At 48.3% G+C, this 22,897-nt stretch overlaps 1 protein-coding gene across 9 annotated transcripts in view; it reads left to right on the forward strand.

The window, feature by feature from the left end:
* The window catches only part of LOC120421797 (uncharacterized), a 418,386-nt gene that overhangs the window by 253,966 nt on the left and 141,523 nt on the right, over positions 1–22,897 (forward strand). For all 9 annotated transcript variants that reach the window (XM_052706538.1, XM_052706539.1, XM_039585069.2 and 6 more), the window contains exon 3: positions 14,522–14,644. In XM_052706538.1, coding sequence (XP_052562498.1) covers positions 14,522–14,644 — 123 coding nt within the window. The remainder of the gene's footprint in view (positions 1–14,521; positions 14,645–22,897) is intronic.

Here is a 22,897-nt window from a genome sequence, read left to right on the forward strand (position 1 = left end):
TGTTTTTTGTTTTTTGTTTTTTTGTTTTTTGTTTTTGTTTTTGTTTGTTGTGTGGTGTTTGTGTTGTGGTGTTGTGGGGGGGTTTTTTGTGTTGGTTGTTTGTTTTGTGGTTTTGTTTTTTGGTTGGGTTGTTGGTGGGGTGTTTTTTGTTTTTTGTTGGGGGTTTGTTGTTTTGGTGTTTGGGGTGGGGGGGTGGGGTGGGGGGTGGGGTGTGGGTGGGGAGGGGTGGGGGGGGGGTGGGGTGGGGGGGGGGGGGGGGGGGGGGGGGGGTGGGGGGGGGGGGTGGGGGGGTGGGGGGGGTGGGGGGGGGGGGTGGGGGGTGGGGTGGGGGGTGGGGGGGGCGGGGGGGGGTGGTCGGGGGGGGTGGGGGGGGTGGGGGTGGGGGGGGTTGGTGGGGGGGTGGTGGGGGGGGGGTGTGGGGTGGTGGGGGGTGGTGGGGGGGGGTGGGGTGGTGTGGGGTGGGGGTGGGTGGGGGGTGGGGGTGTTGGGTGGGTGGTGGGGTGGTGGGTGGGGGGGGTGGGGGGGGGGGGGTGGGGTGGGGTGGTGGGGGGGGTGTGGGTGGGGGTGGGGGGTGGGGGGTGGGGGTGGGGGGTGGGGGGGGGTGGTGGGGGTGGGGGGGGGTGGTGGGGGTGGGGGGTGGGGTGGGGGTTGGGGGGGGGGGGTGGGGGGGGGTGGTGGGGGTTGGGTGGGTGGTTGGGGGGGGGGGGTGGGGTGGGTTTGGGTGTTGGTGTTGGGGGGTGGGGGGGTGTGGGTGGTGGTGGGGGTGTGGGTGGTTGTGGTGGGGTGGTTGGTGGGTTGGTTTGTGGGGGTTGGGTGGTGGTGGGTTTGGTGTGGTGGTGTGGGGGTGGTTGGTGGGTTGTGGTGTGGTGGGTTGTGGGGTGGGGTTTGGGTGGGTGGTTTTTGGGTTGTTGGTGTTGGGTGTGGGGTGGGTGTGTTTTTGTGTTTGTGGTGTTTGGTGTGGGTGTGGGGTTGGTGTGTGGGTGGGTGGTTGTTTTGGTGTGTGGTGTGGGGGGTGGGTTTGTGGTGTTTGTGTTGGGTGGTTGGGGTTGTGTTGGTGGGTGGGGTGTTTGTGGTTGGGGTGGGTGGGTGGGGGGTGGGGGGTTGGTGGTGTGGTTGGTGTGGGGGTGGTTGTGGGGTGGTGTGTTGTGTTTGTGGTGTGTTGTGGGGTTGGGGTTTGGTGTGTTGTGGGTGTTGGTGGGTGGGTGTTGTGGTGTTTTGGTTGTGGGTGGTTGTGTGGGTGTTGTTTTGGTGTGTGTGTTGGGTGTGGTTGGGGGTGGGGTGGTTGGGTTGTGGGTGGGTGGGGTGTGTGGGTGGGGGGGTGGTGTGTGGGTGGTGGGTTGTGGGTGGGGGGGTGGGGGTGGTTGGGGGGTGGTGGGGTGTGGGTGGGGTGGGGTGTGGTTTGGTGTTGTGTGGGGGTTGGTGGGTGGTGTTTGGGTTGGTGGGTGGGTTTGGGGTGTTGTGGTGGGGGTGTGTTGGGTTGTGGGTTGGGGTGTTGGTGGTTTGGGTTTTTGGGTTGTTGTGGGTTGGTGTGTGGGTTGTGTTTGTGGTGTGGGGTTGGGGTTGTTTGGTGGTTGGTGTTGGGTGGGTTGGGTTTGTGGGTTGGTTGTGTTGGTGTTGGGTGTTGGTGTTTGGTGGGTTGTGTTGTGTTTGGTGGGTGTTGTGTGGTGGGGTTGGTTGGGGTTGGGTGGTGTTGTGTGGTTTGTTGTGTGGGGTGTTGTGTTTTGTTGTTGTGGGTTGTTGGTGTGGTTGTGGTGTGGTGTTTGTTGTTTGGTGGTTGGGTGTTGTGGTGTGGGTTGTGGTTTGTTGTTGGTTGTGGGGTGTTGGTTGTGTGGTGTTGGTGGTGTGGTTTGTGGTGTTGTGGTTGTTTTGTGGTGTGGGTTGTTGGGTTTGGTTGTGGGTGGTTTGTGTTGTTTTGGTGGTTGTGTGGTGTTGTGGTGTGGGTGGTGGTTTGTGTTGGGTGTGGGTGGTGTTGGTGGGTGTGTTGGGGTTTGGTGTTGGTGTGGGTTGTGTTTGGGTGTGGTGTTGGTGGTGGGGTGTGGGGTGGTTGTGGGGTGGGGGGTGTGTTGGTGTGTGTTGGGGTGGGTGTTGGGGTGGGTTGGTGTTTGTGGTGGGTTGGTGTGGTTGGGTGTTGTGGGGTGGGTTGTGGGGTGTGGGTGGTGTGTGGGTGTGGGGGGTTGTGGTGGGGTGGGGGTGGGTGGTGGGGGTGGTGTTGGTGTTGTGGTTGTGGGTGGTGTTTGGTGGTTGTGGGTTTGGTGTGTGGGGTGGGTTGTGGTGTGTGGTGGTGGGGTTGTGGTTGGGTGGTGTGGGGTGGGTGTTGTGGTTGGGGGTGGTGGGTGTGGGTGGGGTGTTGGGTGTGGTGTTGGTGGGGTGGGGGTGGGTGGTTGTGGGGTGGTTGGGTGGTGTGTTGGGTGGTGTGTGGTGGGGTTTGGTGTGTTGGTGTTTGGTGTGGTGGTTGGGGTTTGGGTGTTGGGTGGTTGTGTTGTGTGTTGGGGTGTTGGTGGTGGGGTTGTGGGTGTGTGTGGTGTGGGTTTGGTGGGTGGTGTTGGGGTGGTGTTGGTGGGTTTTGGGGTGTGTGTTGGGTGTTGGTTGGTGGTGGTGTGGGGTGTGGTGGTGGGGGGTGTGGGTGGGGGGGTGGGGTTGGGGGGTGGGTGTGGGGGGGTGGGGGGTGGGGGGGTGGGTGGTGGGGGTTGGGTGGGGGGGGGGTGTGGGGTGGGGTGGGTGGTGGGTGGGGGGGTGGTGGGTGGGTGGGGGTGTGGGTGGGGGGGTGTGGGGGTGGGGGTGGTGGGTGTGGGGTGTGGGTGGTGGTGGGGGTGGGGTTGGGGTGGGGGGTGTGGGGGTGGGGGGTGGGTGGGTGGTGGGTGGGGGGGGGGTTGTGGGGTGGTGGTGGGGGGGTGGGGGGGTGGGGGGTTGGTGGGGGGTGTTGGGGGTTGTGGTGGGTGGTGGTTGTGGGGTGGGGGGTGTGGTGGTGGGGTGTGGTTGTTGGGTGGTGTGGGTGTGGTGGGGGGGGTGGGTGGGGTGGGGGGTGGGGTGGTTGGGGTGGTGGTGGGGTTGGTGGGGTTGTGTGTGGTGGGTGGTGGGGTGGGGGGTGGGGGTGGGTGGGGTGGGGGTGTGGGGGGTGGGGGGTGGGGGTGGGGTGGGGTGGTGTTGGGTGGTGGGTGGGGTTGGTGGGGGGGGTGGTGGTGGGGTGTGGGTGGTGGGTGTGGGGGGTGTGGTGGGGGGGGGTGGGGGGTGGTGGGGTGGGGGGTGGGTGTGGTGGGGTGGGGGGGGGTGGGGGGGGGGGTGGGGGGGGTGGTGGGGGGGGGGGGTGTGGGGGTGGGGTGGGGTGGGGGGTGTGGTGGGGGGTGGGGGGTGTGTTGGGGTGTGGGGGTGGGGGGGTGTGGGGGGTGGTGGGGGGGTGGGGGTGGGGTGGGGGGTGTGGGGGGGGTGTGGGGGGTGGGGGGGTGGGGTGGGTGGGGGTGGGGGTGGTGGGGTGGGGGTGGGGGGGGGTGGGGGGGGGGGTTGGGGGTGGGTGTGGGGGGTTGGTGGGGGTGGGGGGGGGGGTGGGGGGGTTGGGTGGGTGGTGTGTGGTGGGTGGGGGGTGGGGGTGGGGGGGGGTGGGGGTGGGGGGGGTGGTTGGGTGGGGTGGGGTGGGGGGGTGGGGGGTGGGGGGTGGGGTGGGGGTGGGGGGTGTGGGGGTGGTGGGGGTGGTGTGGTGGGGGGGGGGGTGGGGGTGGGGGGTGTGTGGGGTGGGTTGGGGGGGGTGGGTGTGGGGGGGGGGGGGTGGGGGTGGGGGGGGTGGGGGGTGGGGTGTGGGGGTGGGGGGGGGTGGGGGGGGGGGGGGGGGGGGGGGGGGGGGGGGGGGGGGGGGGGGGGGTGGTGGGGTGGGGGGGGGGGGGGGGGGGGGGGGGGGGGGGGGGGGGGGGGGGGGGTCGGGGGGGGGGCGGGGCGAGTGGGGGGGTGGGGGGGGGTGGTGGGGTGGGGGTGGGTGGGGGTGGGGGTGTGTGGGTGGTGGTTGGGGGTGGGGGGTGGGTGGGGGGTGGGTGGTGGGTGGGGGGGTGGGGGGGTGGGGTGGGGGTGGGGGGTGTGGGTGGGGGTGGGGGTGGGGGGTGTGGGTGGGGTGGGGGGGGGGTTGGGGGGTGGGGGGGGGGTGGGGGGGGGGGGTGTTGGGGTGGGGGTGTGGGGGGGGGTGGGGGGGGTGGGGGGGTGTGGGTGGGGGGGGTGGGTGTGGGGGGGGTGGTGGGGGTGGGGTGGGTGTGGGGGGGGGGGGGTGGGGGGGGGTGGGGGGTGGGGGGTGGGTGGGGGTGGGTTGGGGGGGTGGGTGGGGGGGGGTGGGTGGGGGGGGGGGGTGGGGGGCGTGGGGGTGGGTGGGGGTGTGGGGGGTGGGGGGTGGGTGGGGTGGTGTGGGTGTGGGGGGGGGGTGGGGGTGGGGGTGGGTGGGGTTGGGTGGTGGGGGTTGGTGGGGGGTGGTGTGGGGGGGGGTGGGGGGGTGGTGGGGGTGGGGTGGGGGGGTGGGGTGGGGGGGTGTTGGGTTGGGTGGTTGGGGGTGGGGGGTGGGTGTGGGGGGGTGGGGGGTTGTGTTGGTTGTTGGGGTGGTGTTGGGGTTGGGTGTTGTGGTTGTTTTGGTGGTTTGGTGTTTGGTGGGGTGGGGTGTGGGTGGTGGGTGGGTGGGGGGTGGGTTGGGGGTTTGGGTGGGTGTGGGTGGGTTGGTGTGTTGTGGGTTGGGTGGGGTGGGGGTGTGGTTGTGGTTGGGTGTTGGTGGTGTGTGGGTTGTGTTTGGTTGTTGTGTGGTTTGTGGTTGGTGGTGTTTGGTGGTTTGTTTGTGTTGTTTTGTGTGGGGGTGTGTGGTGTTGTTGTTTGTGTTGTGGTGTGGTTTTGTTTGTGTTTGTGTTGTGGGTTTGTTTGTGTTGTGTTGTTGGTTGTGTGTTTTGGTGTTTGGGTGTTGTTGTGGTTTGTTTGTTTGTGTTGTGGGTGTTGGTGTTTTGTTGGTGGTTGTGGTTGGTTTTGTTGGTGGGTTTGGGTTGTGTTTTGGTGTTTGTGGTTTTTTGTGGTTGGGTGTTGGTGTTGGTGGTTTTGTTTTGGTGTTGTGTTGTTGGGGTGGTGGGTTTTTGTGGTTGTGGTTTGTTTGGTTGGTGTTTTTGGTGTGTTTGTGGGTTGGTGTTTGTTTGTGGGTTTGGGGTGGGTGGGTTGGTGGTGTGGGTGTTGTGTTGTGGGGTTGTGTGGTGTGTGGGTGGGTGTTGTGTTTGTGGGGGTGGGTTGGGTGTTGTGTTGGTTTGGTTGTGTGGTGTTTGGTGTTTGGGGGTGTGGGGGGTGTGTTTGTTTGTGGGGGTGTTGGGGTGGGTGGTGGTTGTGTGGGGGTTGGTTTTTTGGTTGTTGTGTGGTGGGTTGTGGTGGTTTGTGTTTGGTGGGTGTGGGTGGGGGTGGGGTGGTTGGTGGGTGTTGGGGGTTGTGGTGTTGTTGGTGGTGGGTGTGTTTGGGTTGTTGTTGGGGTGGGTGGGGTTGTTTGTGGGTTGTTTGTGTTGTGTTTTGTGTTTGGTGTTTGGGTGTGGTTTGTTGTTTGGTGGTTTGTGGTTTGTGGTGTTGTGGTGTTTGGGTTGGGTGTTTGTGGTTGGTGGTTGGGTGTTGTTTGTGGGTGTGGTTTGTTGGTTGTTGTTTTGGTTGTGGGTGTTGGGGTTGTGTGGTTGGGGTGGTTGTTTGGTGTGTGTTGGTGGGTGTGTGGGTGGTTTGTGTTGGGTGTGTTGTGTGGTTGTGTGGGTTTGTGTTGTGGTTGGTGTGGGGGTTGGTTGGGTGTTTGTTGTGTGGTGTGGGTGGTGGTTTGTGGTTGGGGGGTTGGGGTGGTTGTGGTGGTGTTGGGTGGTGTTGTGTTTTTGTGTGGTTTGGTTGTTTTGGGTTGGGTGTTTGGGTGTTTGTGGGTGTTGGGTGGTGGGGGTGGTGGTGGTTGTGTTGGGGTGTGTGGGGGGTGGTGGGTGGTTTGGTGTTGTTGGGGTGGGGTTGGTGGTGGTGTGGGGTTGGTGGGTGGGTGGTGTTGGGTGGTGGTGGTTTTGGGTTTGTTGGTGTTGGGGGGTGGTTGGGTGGGGTTGGTTTTGGGTGTGGGTGTGGGGGGGGGGGGGTGGGGGGGGGGGTGGTGGGGGTGTGTGGGTGGGTGGGGTGGGGGGTGGTGTGGGGTGTGGGTGGGGTGGTGGGGGTTGGGGTGTTGGTGTGGGGGTGGGTGGGGGGTGGGGGGGTTGGGGGTGGGGGGGTTGGGGGTGGTGGGTTGGGTGGGGGTGTGGTGGGTGTGGGTGGTGGGGGGGGTGGTGGGGTGGGTGGGGGGGGTTGGGGGGTGGGGGGGGTGGGGGGGTGGGGGGGGGGTGGGTGGGGGGGTGGGGGGTGTGGGGGTGGGGGGTGGGGTGGGGTGGGGGGTGGGGGGGGGGGTGGTGTGGGGGTGGGGGTGGTGGGGGTGGGGGGTGTGGTGGGGTGTGGGGGGTGGGGGTGGGGTGTGGGTGGGTGGGGGGTGGGGGGGGTGGGGTGGGGTGGGGGGTGGGTTGGTGGGGGTGGGGGGGTGGTGGGGGGGGGTGGGGGGGGGGGGGGGGTGGGGGGTGGGGGGGGGGGGGGGGGGGGGGGGGGGTGGGGGGGGGGGGGGGGGGGGGGGTGGGGGGGTGGGGGGGGGGGGGTGGGGGGGGGGGGGGGGGGGGGGGTGGGGGGGGGGGGGGGTGGGGGGGTGGGGTGGGGGGGGGTGGGGGGTGGGGGGGTGGGGGGGGGGGTGGGGGGGGGGGGGGTGGGGGGGGGTGGGGGGGGGGGGGGGGGGGGTGGGGGGGGGTGGGGGGGGGGGGGGGGGGGGGGGGGGGGTGGGGGGTGGGGGGTGGGGGGGGGGGGGTGGGGGGGGGGGGGGGGGGGGGGGGTGGGGTGGGGGGGGGGGGGGGGGGGGGGGGGGGGGGGGTGGGGGGGGGGGGGGGGGGGGGGGGGGGGGGGGGGGGGGGGGGGGGGGGGGGGGGGGGGGGGGGGGGGGGGGGGGGTGGTGGGGGTGGGGGGGGGTGGGGTGTGGGGGGTGGGGGTGGTGGGGTGGGGGGGTGGGGTGTGGGGTGTGGTGTGGTGGGTGTTGGGGTTGTGGGTGGGGGTGGGGGGGTGGGTGGGTGTGTGGGGTGGGTGGGGGGTGGGGGTTGTGGGTGGGGGGGGGGGGGGTGGGTGTGGGGGGGTGGGGGTTGTGGGTGTTGGGGTGGGGTGGTGGGTGGTGGGGTGGGTGGTGGGTGGGTGTTGGTGGGGGTGGGGTGGGGGGGGTTGGTGGGGTTGGGGTGTGGTTGGGGGGGTGGGGGGGGGGGTTGGGGTGGGGTGGGGGTTGGGGGGTTGGTTGTGTTGTGGGTGGTGGGGGGGTTGGTGTGTGGGTTGGGTGGGGTGGGGGTGTGGGGTGGGTGGGGTGGGGTGGGGGGTGTGGTGGGTGGTGTGGTTGTTTGTGGTGTGGGGTGGTTGTGTTGTGGGTGGGTGGGGGTGTTGGTGTTGGGGTTGGTGGTGGTGGGTGGGGTTGTGGGTGGGTGGGTGTTTGTGGTGGGGTGGTGGTGTTTGTTGGTTTTTTGTTTTTGTGTGGGGTGGGTGGGGTGGGTGTGTGGTGTGGGTGTTGTTTTTTGTTTGGTTGGGTGTTGGTTTGGGTTGGGGGGTGTTGTTTTTTGGTGGGTGGGGGGGGGGTGTGGTTTGTTGTTTTTGTGTGGTTGTTTGGTGGTGGTGTGTGGGTGGGGGGGGGGGTGTTTTGTTTTGTGGGTTTGTTTGTTTTTTGGTGGTGTTGGGTGTGGGTTTGTTGTTTTGTTTGTTTTGGTGGTTTGTGTGGGTGGGGGGGGGGTGGGGGTGGTGTGGGGTGGTGGGGTGGTGGGGGGGGGTGGGTGTGGTTTGGGTTTTTGGGGGGTTGTGTGGGGGGGGGGGGTGGTGGTGTGTGGTGGTTTTTTTGGGGTTGTTTTTGTTTTTTGTTTTTTGTTTTTTGTTTTTTGTTTTTTGTTTTTTGTTTTTTGTTTTTTGTTTTTTGTTTTTTTGTTTCAGCTACTTTCAAAGATTCCTACTCTTTACACAATCTATTCATGCTCCCCTTTGCATCACATGATTAGACATAAAATTTCGCAAATGGAATCTCGTGACGAGGGCACTTTTCCCCGATCATTACGATGATGCACCCAGCAGCTCCGAAATGTGACACATCATGTTTCAGAGATTCTACAGGTCAGTTTTCCCCACCACTCTTTTCACTCTGGTAACGTACATCTGTGGCAAAGTTTTCCACTACTGATGACGATCAAATGGAACAAGCTTCAGTTAGGTTGGTTGATATTTTTTTTCTCTCTTAGTTTTTGTGTGCTTTCCAGCTCGCAACTCACCTCTGCTGACTTCAGAACCCCAAATTTTGGTGTCTGAATTTTCATCCTGAAGGGTAAAAAGTTCTGCCCACCTACTCGGGAAAAGGTGAAACACGAGACCTGGGCTTCGACCGGTGGAAAACTTTGCGAGCAAGCCCCAATTTAGGGGAAATGTCAGTTTTTGGCAAAGCCAAGAAGATTTTAAAAGTATACTTTTAGGCGCATTTTACATTCTAGTTAAGATTAGCCCAAATTTAGGCAACCTTTCCCTACCTTCCAAATAAAGTCCAGAGAGTGTGGTATAAAATGAAAATGTAATGAGCATATAACAAGGTCGAGTGGCGTCACACCCACCCCGACGGCCGCTACCTTCCACCAGTGCTGCCATCTCGGGAGGAAGCAAAGCTCACGAGAAAAATCAATACTTACGGGTAGGTGCTGCTTTATGAGGCTTTGAGGAAAAGTTTCACTTCAGAAAAAGACCACACACACCCACTCACGAGCAAACTTTCTCTCTTCCCAGGATGTGGATTTGGGAATTTAGTTGGAAAGTTTTGCCCCGGGTGTAGACTTTAATTTTATGGTAGGTTTTTTTTCGCTCTTCAGAAAAAAAAAGAAAATTGAAGGTGATAAATAAATTTGCGCAAAAATTATGACCGGATGGTTTGCTCGAAACTACTTCGAACGGATTTCGACGGGGAGGGCGGGCAAAAAGAGTGTGTAGAAAGTTCCACTTAGCTGGGATGAAATAATAATTAATTTATAAATCCAGTTTACCTTTTTTTCACCACACCGGTAAAACCAAGCATATTCCCTTGCGGGGGATGAGGCTAATGGAACGGGAAATCAATTGGATTCCCCTAAATGGGTTTTCCGGATCCGGAGCTTTTCAGGCACGAGAAGTGAGAACCCAAATCAAACAGAAGTTTTTGGGAAGATTATTAAAACCATTAAAGCTTAATTTTGACTTAGACAACTATTCGAAAAAAAACTTGACACAAAAAAAAATCTAGTTGTGACTGGTTTACTCATTTTAGACAAAGCGAAACAAAATCTAACCAATTTGGAATTTTATTAAAAAATGTTATTTTAATTGATTACTTGAATGAAACTCCAAAGCACCTCGTCGACCTTTCATCATTTCCAGCCAGGTCAGTTCGCCCTTGAGTTCGCTCCCCCTGCGGTAAGGATGATACGACCAGCAGATGTGGTTTGGCGGGGACTGTCGCATGGCCATCTATTCCATCGGCATTTATGTGTGTAGATAGCCCACTCAAAGTCGTCCGTCCCGGGGCAGGTGTTGATCCATGGAACTGGCCCAGGAATGTCGGTTGCCGTTGGCAGCAGCAGTTTATCGGCATTCGACATTTAGCAAAGGTCTGTGTGGTCCTTCAAAGGATTAGAATAAACGTGTGTCATGGTCTGGGATGAGCAGCATGGCTTGTGGTTGAAAGTGCAAGGTGTTACTAACCCTTGGCATTGGGGGTTTGTTTTTCCATGATGTTTGCCTCAATTTGTTTATTGATTTAAACTGGACTTGGACTGTTACAGATTTGCTTTGAACCGTTTCAAAGCTCAAGCTGGCCTAACTTTTAATTTCAATAGCAATTTGTCACAATTCATCCAAAAATTTCCTTGTCTATCCAAGGGTTACCTAATATCGACACACTCCACTGAGAAAGTCGTTTCGATCGTATGATATACGTGGGAAACGGGCCAGTTTCATTACACTTTGCTAAATCCTTAAGGTTACGAGACGGAAATACTGCACAGGTCATGCAGCTTAAAGGGGGAAGAGTTGGAATGCTCAAGAGGTCCTCCAGAATAATTATTTGAAGTGTCATTAAGTCGCTTTAATTTCGAATAATGATCTCTACATTTTGTTAGGTGCAGAAGCAGCACTACAAGTATAATTGTCGTTGTTTTCGTTTCAGTAAAAATCAACATTAATTAAACTTTCGTTTCAATTGCAATTAAAACTGCCGTCGTTTGTGGCTTTCGCCATCGAATTAAATTCTAACCTATAAATGCCACAAAAGTTGGCGAAACTAGTTTCACACGAATTATCTCAACTTTTCCCCAAACCCCTAACCTCACTTTAATACCGAACCCCAGCTTGCCGGAGGATGATTACTAATGTGTTTGTGTGTTGTGTTGTAAAACTACCTGAACCGCCTTGAGAAATACTTTCGGCACATTAGTCGTTGCCGTGTAACTTTTCTGTCTGGAGCGCGTGTTTGTGTGACGGTAACGAAAATTGGGTACATGTACATGCAACCCGCCGGAGAAACTTTGCACTTTGTTGGTTGAAGTTACACAACAACAGGAGGCGAATGAGTAATGGGAAATAATCCACCGCAAAGTGAGGTTATGTTTTCTGTTGAGTTGCGTCTCAAGTTAGAGTTCACCTTAATTTTAAAAAAAAGTATCTTTTGAATTTTAATTCTCCAAAATCCAACAAATTTCTTCTAACTTAACACACAATCCGTGCACCAAGCAGAATCTGTGTCTAATTGCTGGATGTACTTTGGTTTCTTGACACTCTCACATGCGTACGCAGTCTCTGCGGTGAAATTAGAAGAAAAAGCTTTTGCATGTCAGGTGTTGTGCCGTGCGACGTGCTGTGCCGGGAGGACACGCATGACTTCACGTACGGTAACGTGAGCGGGGTTTCACGCCTGGGAAAGGTAGACTGGTTCGAGGGGTTTGTCTTCCAAAATCAGAAATATCTAACATCTAAAATAATAAATACTAAAATACTAAAATACTAAAATACTAAAATACTAAAATACTAAAATACTAAAATACTAAAATACTAAAATACTAAAATACTAAAATACTAAAATACTAAAATACTAAAATACTAAAATACTAAAATACTAAAATACTAAAATACTAAAATACAAAAAAACTAAAATACTAAAATACTAAAATACTAAAATACTAAAATACTAAAATACTAAAATACTAAAATACTAAAATACTAAAATACTAAAATACTAAAAGACTAAAAGACTAAAAGACTAAAAGACTAAAAGACTAAAAGACTAAAAGACTAAAATACTAAAATACTAAAATACTAAAATACTAAATACTAAATACTAAAATACTAAAATACTAAAATACTTAAATACTAAAATACTAAAATCCTAAAATACTAAAATACTAAAATACTAAAATACTAAAAGACTAAAATACTAAAATACTAAAATACTAAAATACTAAAATACTAAAATACTAAAATACTAAAATACTAAAATACTAAAATACTAAAATACTAAAATACTAAAATACTAAAATACTAAAAAACTAAAATACTAAAATACTAAAATACTAAAATACTAAAATACTAAAATACTAAAATACTAAAATACTAAAATACTAAAATACTAAAATACTAAAATACTAAAATACTAAAATACTAAAATACTAAAATACTAAAATACTAAAATACTAAAATACTAAAATACTAAAATACTAAAATACTAAAATGCTAAAATACTAAAATACTAAAATACTAAAATACTAAAATACTAAAATACTAAAATACTAAAATACTAAAATACTAAAATACTAAAATACTAAAATACTAAAATACTAAAATACTAAAATACTAAAATACTAAAATACTAAAATACTAAAATACTAAAATACTAAAATACTAAAATACTAAAATACTAAAATACTAAAATACTAAAATACTAAAATACTAAAATACTAAAATACTAAAATACTAAAATACTAAAATACTAAAATACTAAAATACTAAAATACTAAAATACTAAAATACTAAAATACTAAAATACTAAAATACTAAAATACTAAAATACTAAAATACTAAAATACTAAAAACTAAAATACTAATAAAAAAACACATACTTCTAAGTCTTCGACCAAACATCAAAATTATTTGAAATGTAAGATGAATCAACATTTAGAAAAATGGAAATGGATTGAAATTTGTAAAAATTTTAATCAATTTGAAACAAAATCAAAAAATTATTCTACAAAAAAAAATTTGAACCAACCTAACCCACACGTGACCGTGATGATGAGAGGCTGCTCAGGTTGCTCCCTGTGAAACGTGCCTCCCAAAACTGAAAAGGGGAAGGACCAAGGACACACAAAACGCCTGATTTTACCACCTTTCCGTGGAGCAGCCAAGTGGGAGGCGGGTCGTAAGAGGGTACACGTGCACCCGAGTGGGACGGAATTTAGACTGTACGGGGGGGGGAACTTGAAAGTGAGAGTCGAGGTGGATGGTTAATTGAACTCGGGCTTTAATGTTGGAGCTTGAGTTTTATGATTTTCAGTTTTTAAAGTGCCGAGATTTTTTTCAATTATTCAATGGAATTGCAAATATCATACCATCAATTCTTCGAACTCTCATGAGTAGCAATTCCGTCGACTTCGTCGAAATCGCAGAAACCCTTCTTTTCCCCGCAACCAACAAATGTCCCAGTTATCGAAACCCCCAGCGATTAGCCCAAGGGTGGTGGCGCCACTTACGGGTTTAACATTTCATAATTTCACGGAAACTCGATGCCTCATATCGGTGGTGGTGACCCACTTTCCGCAAACCCTTAGCTTTCAGTCATCGTCGTGACGGGTGGTCCTTGCCATTTAGAACCACATAATTTTCACGTCCTGAGTGTCGCCAGTCGTGAAGGGTCCGATTTCTTGACACATTATTTTTTTCACATGCTTTTATTTTGCTAGTAATTATATATGGCTCTCCTCAGCTACAAATTCCTGGGTTCGCGCACACAAGGCCTCATAATCTTGTAATAATTTACACAGGCAATCACGAATGGTTGAGAGCTGCTCGTATCACGCTGTGAGAATTGCCAGTTAAGCGTTTGTGCACTGGGCTATGTTTTAAAGTTTTTTTTTTCAATTGTTTAGTGTTAGAATTCATTCATTTTTGAATTTTTGGAAGTTTCTCGGTACAATTCAATTGACATTTTCATTTGTTTTTTTCGTGATCGAAAGACTTATTTGAGTGCCGAAAAGTTAAACTTTCAGCACTTATAGCGAAAAGTAATACTTTTTGACACTGTTTTGATCTTTGAAGGGGGTATTAGACTACGGCAAACAAACAAACAAACTCGCACTTTTTGACAGTTTGACAGTTTGCTTGCTTTGTTTGGATTTGTTTACAGACACGTCAGCCAGCGTAAATTTTGCTTTGTTTGCGAGTTTGGTAAACTATCAAACATGAAAAAGTGCGAGTTTGTTTGTTTATTTGCCGTAGTCTAATAGCTCCCTGAGTTGACCAAACACACGGATGCCAAACGAAAACTGGCTAACAATGGGTCAATCGAAAGTTTACTGTTGTTTACCAAGTTCCTCAGGGTACATTGTAGTCACGAGTCCTCGTGTGATTTAATTACCCTAGCCTCTGCAAGCACCGCTTGAGTTCTCGTTTTTGCGTTAAGTTCATTTCAGTGCTAAGTCCTTGGACGTGTGCACACCACGTCGCGATAAATGGTGTGAAGGTTCACAAGGACTCTCCGCCCAACCCTCATCACACAAAGTTGAATGCAAATCCGTCCGCGAACTCTAGGCTAGCTTTTAATTCAAATTTTCGCGTGACTCGACTTGTCACAAGTGCCGACCGTGGACCGTGGATTCGTTACACGATCGAGTTACGTTTCAGAGTAGTCTCCTTTTTTTTTTTGCTCCAAGGGCACCAAGGGACGGACGGACTTCAATCTGTTGCAACTGTCATTCAAAGTGGAACCAAGTGCCTCCTCGAAAAAAGGAAAAAGTTTTTCCCCGGCAACGCGGTTCGAGAAACGAGAAGAGAGGTCCTCTCGGTCTCTTGTTGGAATCTAATTAAAATTTCATAAAGTCGTTTTGGTTGTCCGCCGGTCCCGGTGTGGGTGCATCTCATCGTCACTTTGCGCTGAACTACACTCTTCCCGAGTTTCACCCGGAGAGTGAAAACAAACTTGTTTTGATTTATTTTTAATAACGGCTAAAGTTGTTGCTTTTATGAACCCCTCCTCCCCTCGCGGCTGAAAAAAACGAGATGTCATTTCGCGCAAAGTGTGTGTATTTTCAGCGGAAAACTTCCATCCGGGAAAACTGAACCGGTTCTAAAGAGAAAAACTTTTTAATAGCACTCCTATTCATTTGAATTAAAACTCCATAAAGCGTCAGTTCCGTGTTTTACTCGTCATAATTTCTAACGGTTTTTTTTCTTCTCTTGTTTGCCTTTCTCATTCCAGGATCGAATATTAAGACTGCAATAGCTATTTTAAATTGTATATTAGCGAGACAGCTCTGTTTCGAGGATCCATCATGTTCCGCCATCCTAGAGATCATCCCGCGGGTGTGTGGGCCGGTGCCAGGTGAGTTTGTTTGCACAAGTGTTATCGTTTTGCTCTGTTTGTATAAATTCAAGATAAATACATTTTCTGCAAGAGGCTTTGCAACGCAATCCTAAAAATGGCACGGAATCGTGTTAACACTAGAATAAATAATAATACATTTCAAAATAACAAATCCATTAAGTTATTACACATCTTTTCCAGTTTTATACAACAAAATCGTATCTTTCACAATTCTCACTTACTCATGGTATTGAATTTGATTATCCATTTTTCCCCAACATCTCACTGCCATATTTTCTAAACAAACAAGCATTATTATGCATTTTTACTTATCAACTGTAAAAGTCTGTCAAATCTGTTTAATCTGCCTACTGGATATTTTAAGATAATAATTGTTGACGAATCTGCTGCATTTTCAACGATCCAAAATATTATATTTTTTTGTCGGTATTTCGTGAGGTCCTGAATAAACCGAGCCATGTAGCCCAATCTTGACTCATGGAATGTTAAAAAGAATTAATTTTAACATTAGTTAAGTTAAAAATTGCCACTGAACACGCCTTGTACATGCCTTGTCGGAAACTTTTGTACTCTTAAGAACTGGGAAAGATTTACTTTACTTAAATTACTTTTTTTTTAAATAATCCTTTTTCCTCCGTAAATAGACTTTTCTTTGCATTTTATTATGATTATAACCGACATTTTTTATCTGATCGATTTGGTGGCTTCAGTCAAATTTTGACAAAGAACTTTGTCCTAAGGTTTCTATACGTGGTGTCAATCCGTAAAGGAACGAATTCCCCTCTCGGCAAATTTCCTCTCTAAGGTATACGCTGGTTGGTCGAACAAACGTTTCCCAATCAGTCAATCGAGAGACGTGAGATTGATGTATCTAAATTTACCCCCACTCCACCTCATAATTTTCGGATCGTCGACGGGGCATACATCCCCGATCTAAACCAACAAAACTTGGCTTGGATGGTCCCGAAAATTCATTCTGTTGCTGGACGTCGACGAGTCAACATCAGGAGCAGATGGTCTGGTGGCCCGGGAGCAGATGGCATGGATCAGCCAAGACATGCCAGCCGGCATTAGAAGGAGTCGATAATTGGAATTGGCCACCACCGGAAGTGTTCTTAGTGGCCACAATCCGGAGTGGCCGGAGGCCCCGGGGATGTTCCGATTTGCCGAACCATAAGAGTTGGGGCAATATGGGTATCAAACTTTATGGTTTTTGATACTGGATATGAAATTTGACATTTCGGCAGTAGTGGTCACTGTAATGTTGTGAGGGATGTCCAAAACAGGTCCGTTCAGTAGATTGACAAGAGTGGTAATAATTCTTTATTGACCTGACATAAAATTGACTACTATGATCTACTAAATCATAGACTACTATAATATTACAATATATCACATCTCTTCCTTGTTTTCCGCTGCGAAAAACTATTTCTCGAAATTTAGAAACTATTTCGTAATCAATTAGAGCCCTGAAAAGGGCTGTTTTAATGTTTGCTGTTAATTTACTTTGCTGCCGTCGATTGCTTGCAACAGCCTTGCAAAAACATTTCTGCATCTAGGTAACTTTCGAGTGGTGAAGGAAAGTCGATTAGTTCGATAGGGTGTTGATATTATGTCTTAATACATTACAAATCAAACAGCCTGTTTCAGGGCCACAAAATTGATCACAAAAGAGTTGTCTTGCGTAATTATCATTGAATCTTGGGAACATTTGGACCAGACAATGTAATCGAAAATTTCAACAACCATCTTGCAAAGTTCTTTGTCATACTGGTCATGTGTAACATAACCACCTGCACCTTTTTTTATCATAAAAAAAAATTTGCAAAAACAATTTTTTTAGGGAAATTTTAATTCTGAGTTTGCCACCAAATCGGGCGATAAATTTTGCCCAAAAGTCCCTTTGATTTTGATTTGATTTGTGTTGACCAACAGGGCCACAAGGATGACCTATGTAGTGGTTGCCTAGAATTACAGTGGCTCAGACTTAAAGGGAGCATCTTCAAATTACTGCCGTATGAAGGGCCAAAAGAGGATGGTTGGACGCGAACAAACAAAATCACTCACGGTGTCCTCAGGGGAAGAGAATCTCCTTCCGACAGTAACCTCCAATAACTCCGAAAAAAATCTTGTGACGTAGTTCTGGTCTTCCACAATCCACATCCAGTCTCCGCCATTACAGAAAACTGTCCACTGCCCTGATGCTCCCTCCCCAATCCCCGGCTTTGATTCTAACTACTGATGAAAAGGAAAACCATAGATGAGAAAAGGTCAATGCGGATGGAGAGCAAATCGAGCTTAGTATTTCCTCACAAAGACTGGTAGTATGTGTGAAAAAAACAATGATAAATGTAAAGAAAGATAAGAAGAAAAATGAAAAAATAGAATGTCAATGTGAATGGATAGATGATCCCCTCACAAGGACATAAAGGAGACAGATGGTAGGGAGTGCAAAAGAAGGACAGTACATCAGGAATAAGAAATAGTCAATGCAGATGGAGAGAAAATAGAGCTCTGTGTCCTTCCACAAGTTAAACACTTTAAATACTTAAAATACTTGAACAACCATAAATCCCATTAATAATAATACCGTTCAATACTTCCAATACTTCAAATACTCCAAATACTTTAAATACTTGAAATACTTAAAAAAACTTTAAATACTTTGAAAACTTTATTTGAATATTTGAAATACTTGAAATACATTAAAAACTTTGAATACTTTGAAAACTTTAATTTGTCTAAAAACTTTAAATACTTTAAATTTTTTAAATACATTACATTACACTCGTTTAAATACTTAAAAAAAAACTTTAAAAACTTTAAATACTTCAAATACTTCAATATTTTATAATTATTTTATTATTATATTTATTTACTTCAAATACCTCAAATACTTAAAACACTTTAAATACCTTGAACAATCTATTTGAATATTTTAAATACTTGAAACACATTTGAAACTTTAAATACTTTGAAAACTATAAATACTTTGAATACTTTAAATACTTCAAAAACTCTAAATACTTTAAAAACTCTAAATACTTTAAAATTTCAAATACTTTAAATAATATGAATACTTCAAATACTTTCAATACTTTTCAAACTTTAAATACAATAAATACTTTGAATACTTTGAATTGGTATTAAATTTGGATACATAGTTTTTCTTTGAATACTTGAATTTCTTTGAATACTTTCTATTTTGATTTTATTATATTCAAATTATTAAAATCAGAAAAAAAGAATTATTTTTCAACTTCTACCACAATTAATAACTTAATAATTTTATATTAAATTTAAAAAATATATCATGTGAAATTTTTGCACAGTACAGAAAATTTTTATTGAACAAAAATCAGTGTGGATTTGAAAAAAGTCAAGAATGCCATAATATTCTTAACTTTGACAAAATAAATAAAAAATTTCGATGCCTTGACAAATATAAGAAAATAGGCCACGACACTTTCGAACACTTCCAAATCTCTTTGATCCAAATGGCACTCCGTAAAACACCAGGCATTTTCTTTTTTACTGCACCCTTCGAACCCGTTGAATTTTTCTTCGCAAAAATTCTTTTCTTTTGGAAACACAAGGAAGCACTAATTCATTTGGAGGGGGACTCTCCTCTTCTTCGGAGAATTAACGGTACGCGGCAAACCACGCAACGGAACTTAACCGACGATTTTTAATAATTAAATCTTTTTCATTTTTAACTGAAAAATATTTTTTCATCGAAAATGACGTGAGAAAACATTTTTACGACCTTCCTGTTGCGCAATCTACTTCAATCCAACATTGCATAAAGTCCCTTTGACACCAAATTTCCACATCATCACAATTTCAGGCTGAAAATTAATTTAAAAAAAACATGTTTTTATTTTTTCAATCATTCAAAAAAGGAAGGGATTGTACCACAGCTACGTCACATGATATCGAAAATGGAGCTCAGATTCGTGATCAGGGACAAAAGTTACCCCTTAGGACAAAGTTTCACACAAATCGGAGAGGGGTTAGGTCAACTGCTGAGTGAGCAAAAACATTTTTTTTTAGGTGACAAGCCATAGTTTCAACATTTGCATGGAAAAAGTGTTTTAAATTGCATTTTACACCAGTTCAATTGATTTGCAATCATTAGTTTTCAAAAACTGTAAGATTTGACAAAAACTAAAGTTTTAACAAAACATCAATTTTGTGAGTATTATGCCAACCTTGATGTATAGGACCCTAGTGTGCCGCTGTAAATAGAGCCCAAATGACAGTTCGGCAGATGGACCGACGGCCAGCCAGCAAGCACATTCTCTCTGCAACGGCGGCTGCAGTCCCTCCGGTGTTGGGGATTCTTCCCGGAGGATAACCGGTTCTCACATTTGGCGATCCTGCCGGTTGATCACCGGTTCTTCGGTGGTACTCTGGGACCTGTTGGAGACTCCAGGAGAATCCCCAACACCCGGAGATTTCAAAGTGTTGGGGCGTTTAGTGGTTTTCGCGTCGGAGTGAACTGCGTCTTTGTCGTTTTGGGATTGGTAAGTGTGTTTGTTGTTCTCGAGTGCAAGGGAACCGGAGAGGAGAAGGTTTGCGCATCTTCGACAATGCCATGGAGGTGTTGCAGTTTGCGAACAAGACCGAGTTAACCCTCAAATACCATTGGTTGGGATGCTGGATTTGAGTTGGCAGCTACTAACCTTCAGCTGCCCATGTAAATTTAATTGATCGATGAGCCAAGTTTTGTAGAAGTTTTTAAAAGCGCAAATGTGGTAAAGCTCGACCAGGGTGGGAGTGATGGTGATGGTGAATATTGGAAAAGGGGAGGAGACAGCGAGAGCGTAATGCTAGGTGTAATGAATTGTTCTGTGAGCACGCACTAACAGTGTCACCCGTTGAGTGCACCAGCGTCGTAGCCTAGCTTCTGCGCGTACTCGTCACTCGGGTGTGCACACGCGCAAACAGGGGAGAGAGTGAGAATCTGGTCAGTCTAAATCGCGATACCGAGCGAGCGTGCGGCAGGTTCGCCTATGTCCGACTACAAACACGCTTCGTTGCCACCGGTTCGCGTGGTCCGTGTACACGGTGCGACTAATCATCCCGTTCAAACTCAAACTCAAACAAACATTCACGAATTGCAAGGTTGGAGGTGAGACGGCACCTTTGAGCCGTCGGGAAGAAAATCCCAATGAAAGTTTCAACGCATTTACGAATTGCGAGATTGGAGGTGAGACGGCACCTTTGAGCCGTCGGGAAAGAAAAGTCCCATGGAAATTTGTACGCATTTACGAATTGCGAGATAGGAGGTGAGACGGCACCTTTGAGCCGTCGGGAAAGAAAAGTCCCTTGGAAATTTGTACGCATTTACGAATTGCGAGATTGGAGGTGAGACGGCACCTTTGAGCCGTCGGGAAAGAAAAGTCCCATGGAAATTTGTACGCATTTACGAATTGCGAGATTGGAGGTGAGACGGCACCTTTGAGCCGTCGGGAAGGAAATCCCAATGAAAGATTCAACGCATTTACGAATTGCGAGATTGGAGGTGAGACGGCACCTTTGAGCCGTCGGGAAAGAAAAGTCCCATAGAAATTTGTACGCATTTACGAATTGCGAGATTGGAGGTGAGACGGCACCTTTGAGCCGTCGGGAAGGAAATCCCAATGAAAGTTTCAACGCATTTATGAATTGCGAGATTGGAGGTGAGACGGCACCTTTGAGCCGTCGGGAAGGAAATCCCAATGAAAGTTTCAACGCATTTACGAATTGTGAGATTGGAGGTGAGACGGCACCTTTGAGCCGTCGGGAAAGAAAAGTCCCACGGAAATTTGTACGCATTTATGAATTGCGAGATTGGAGGTGAGACGGCACCTTTGAGCCGTCGGGAAAGAAAAGTCCCTTGGAAATTTGTACGCATTTACGAATTGCGAGATTGGAGGTGAGACGGCACCTTTGAGCCGTCGGGAAGGAAATCCCAATGAAAGTTTCAACGCATTTACGAATTGCGAGATTGGAGGTGAGACGGCACCTTTGAGCCGTCGGGAAAGAAAAGTCCCATAGAAATTTGTACGCATTTACGAATTGCGAGATTGGAGGTGAGACGGCACCTTTGAGCCGTCGGGAAGGAAATCCCAATGAAAGTTTCAACGCATTTATGAATTGCGAGATTGGAGGTGAGACGGCACCTTTGAGCCGTCGGGAAGGAAATCCCAATGAAAGTTTCAACGCATTTACGAATTGTGAGATTGGAGGTGAGACGGCACCTTTGAGCCGTCGGGAAAGAAAAGTCCCACGGAAATTTGTACGCATTTATGAATTGCGAGATTGGAGGTGAGACGGCACCTTTGAGCCGTCGGGAAAGAAAAGTCCCTTGGAAATTTGTACGCATTTACGAATTGCGAGATTGGAGGTGAGACGGCACCTTTGAGCCGTCGGGAAGGAAATCCCAATGAAAGTTTCAACGCATTTACGAATTGCGAGATTGGAGGTGAGACGGCACCTTTGAGCCGTCGGGAAAGAAAAGTCCCATGGAAATTTGTACGCATTTACGAATTGCGAGATTGTAGGTGAGACGGCACCTTTGAGCCGTCGGGAAGGAAATCCCAATGAAAGTTTCAACGCATTTACGAATTGCGAGATTGGAGGTGAGACGACACCTTTGAGCCGTCGGGAAGAAAATCCCAATGAAAGTTTCAACGCATTTACGAATTGCGAGATTGTAGGTGAGACGACACCTTTGAGCCGCCGGGAAAGAAAAACTGAAGAATGTCTGTTTACGAATCGAACTGGAAAGGCTTCTAGAAAATGTCTATTCACGAATCAGATTGGCTGCGGACTGGGACGGTCACTTGGAAATGTCTGTTAACAAATCATACTGGTTATGGACAGGAACGCTAGAAATTGTACATTTACGGAAAGAACTAGAATGCTCACTCATCGCATTTACGAATTTCTAGGAAAGATTCACTGGAACAAAGCGTGATGGGACGCCTATAGGAAACACACCACATTTAAGAATTGCGCTACACGGCAAGCTGAGAAAGTAGATACAAAATGGAACAAGTAATAGTTGAACCGAAAACGTGATAGGACGCCTGCTGAACTGTAACTTCGAAGTGTGTCGAAGCCGGCATTTACAAAGCGGATTCAATGGCAATTTTTATTCAATGAATGTTAACATGTTTTAGTGTCAATTATAACATTCCAGTTTAGGTGATCTGAGTCGGAATTCAATTCCCAATAAACCAATTACTCGGTCTTAACGTGGGAGAGATACCCACAATCATGGTACTCGGTCTAAACGTGGGAGAGATACCTACATACATGGAAGAGATAAGTTTTGTTTAGAACGGATGCAGGATTGGTTATCATTGGGAATCAAACGGATTGATCGCGTAGAGAGATGCACGTGACGAACAGGACTACTTGTACAAGGTGGGGTGATTTCATATAATTCATCAAAAGTTCGGTTGTATAAGAAATGTTTCCTTGACAAAGGTAAAGTAATGTGATTCAATTTCGATAGATACAAGTAATTTCTTAAAAATGTCGATAAATTTATACGAAGTTTTATCTGGTACGATCGCTTCAAGAAATAGAAAACATGTTTTCTAATAGAGAAGAAATCAAAACTACAGATAGAAAAATTGGAATAAGGCGATAAAATTATTTGCCTTTACATGGTTTCCATTTTTTAGGCAAATAACAGATTCGATATAAAGGAAAAGTCATAACCCTTGAACAGTCGCGTACGTATGCTTTGTAAGGACACTTGTAACATTTAAGATTTTTCTCGATAGAGAGAGTGGTTAGACAATCTTGGTTAAGCCTGGCGGAGGTAGCAGCATAAAACGATTGTCCTTTTATGCTTCTATTAAAAAATGTTCCCAGGCGTCTTTGTACATTGCTGTCTAAGTATCAACATAACTTTTTTTAGGAGTCATGATGACTTTTTTATTTTGTTATAATATTGAAACAAATTGGAGAAAATTACGTTAGTGATTTGTTATTTTTCAACTTTTATCCCGGAGAAGAGGGAAGATGTGAGTATTATGCCAACCTTGATGTATAGGACCCTAGTGTGCCGCTGTAAATAGAGCCCAAATGACAGTTCGGCAGATGGACCGACGGCCAGCCAGCAAGCACATTCTCTCTGCAACGGCGGCTGCAGTCCCTCCGGTGTTGGGGATTCTTCCCGGAGGATAACCGGTTCTCACAAATTTTTTTCAGAAATTCTAAAGATTTTTAAATTAACCTAAACATGCTTAA

This window comes from Culex pipiens, chromosome 1, assembly GCF_016801865.2.
Source record: "Culex pipiens pallens isolate TS chromosome 1, TS_CPP_V2, whole genome shotgun sequence".
NCBI lineage: Eukaryota > Metazoa > Arthropoda > Insecta > Diptera > Culicidae > Culex > Culex pipiens.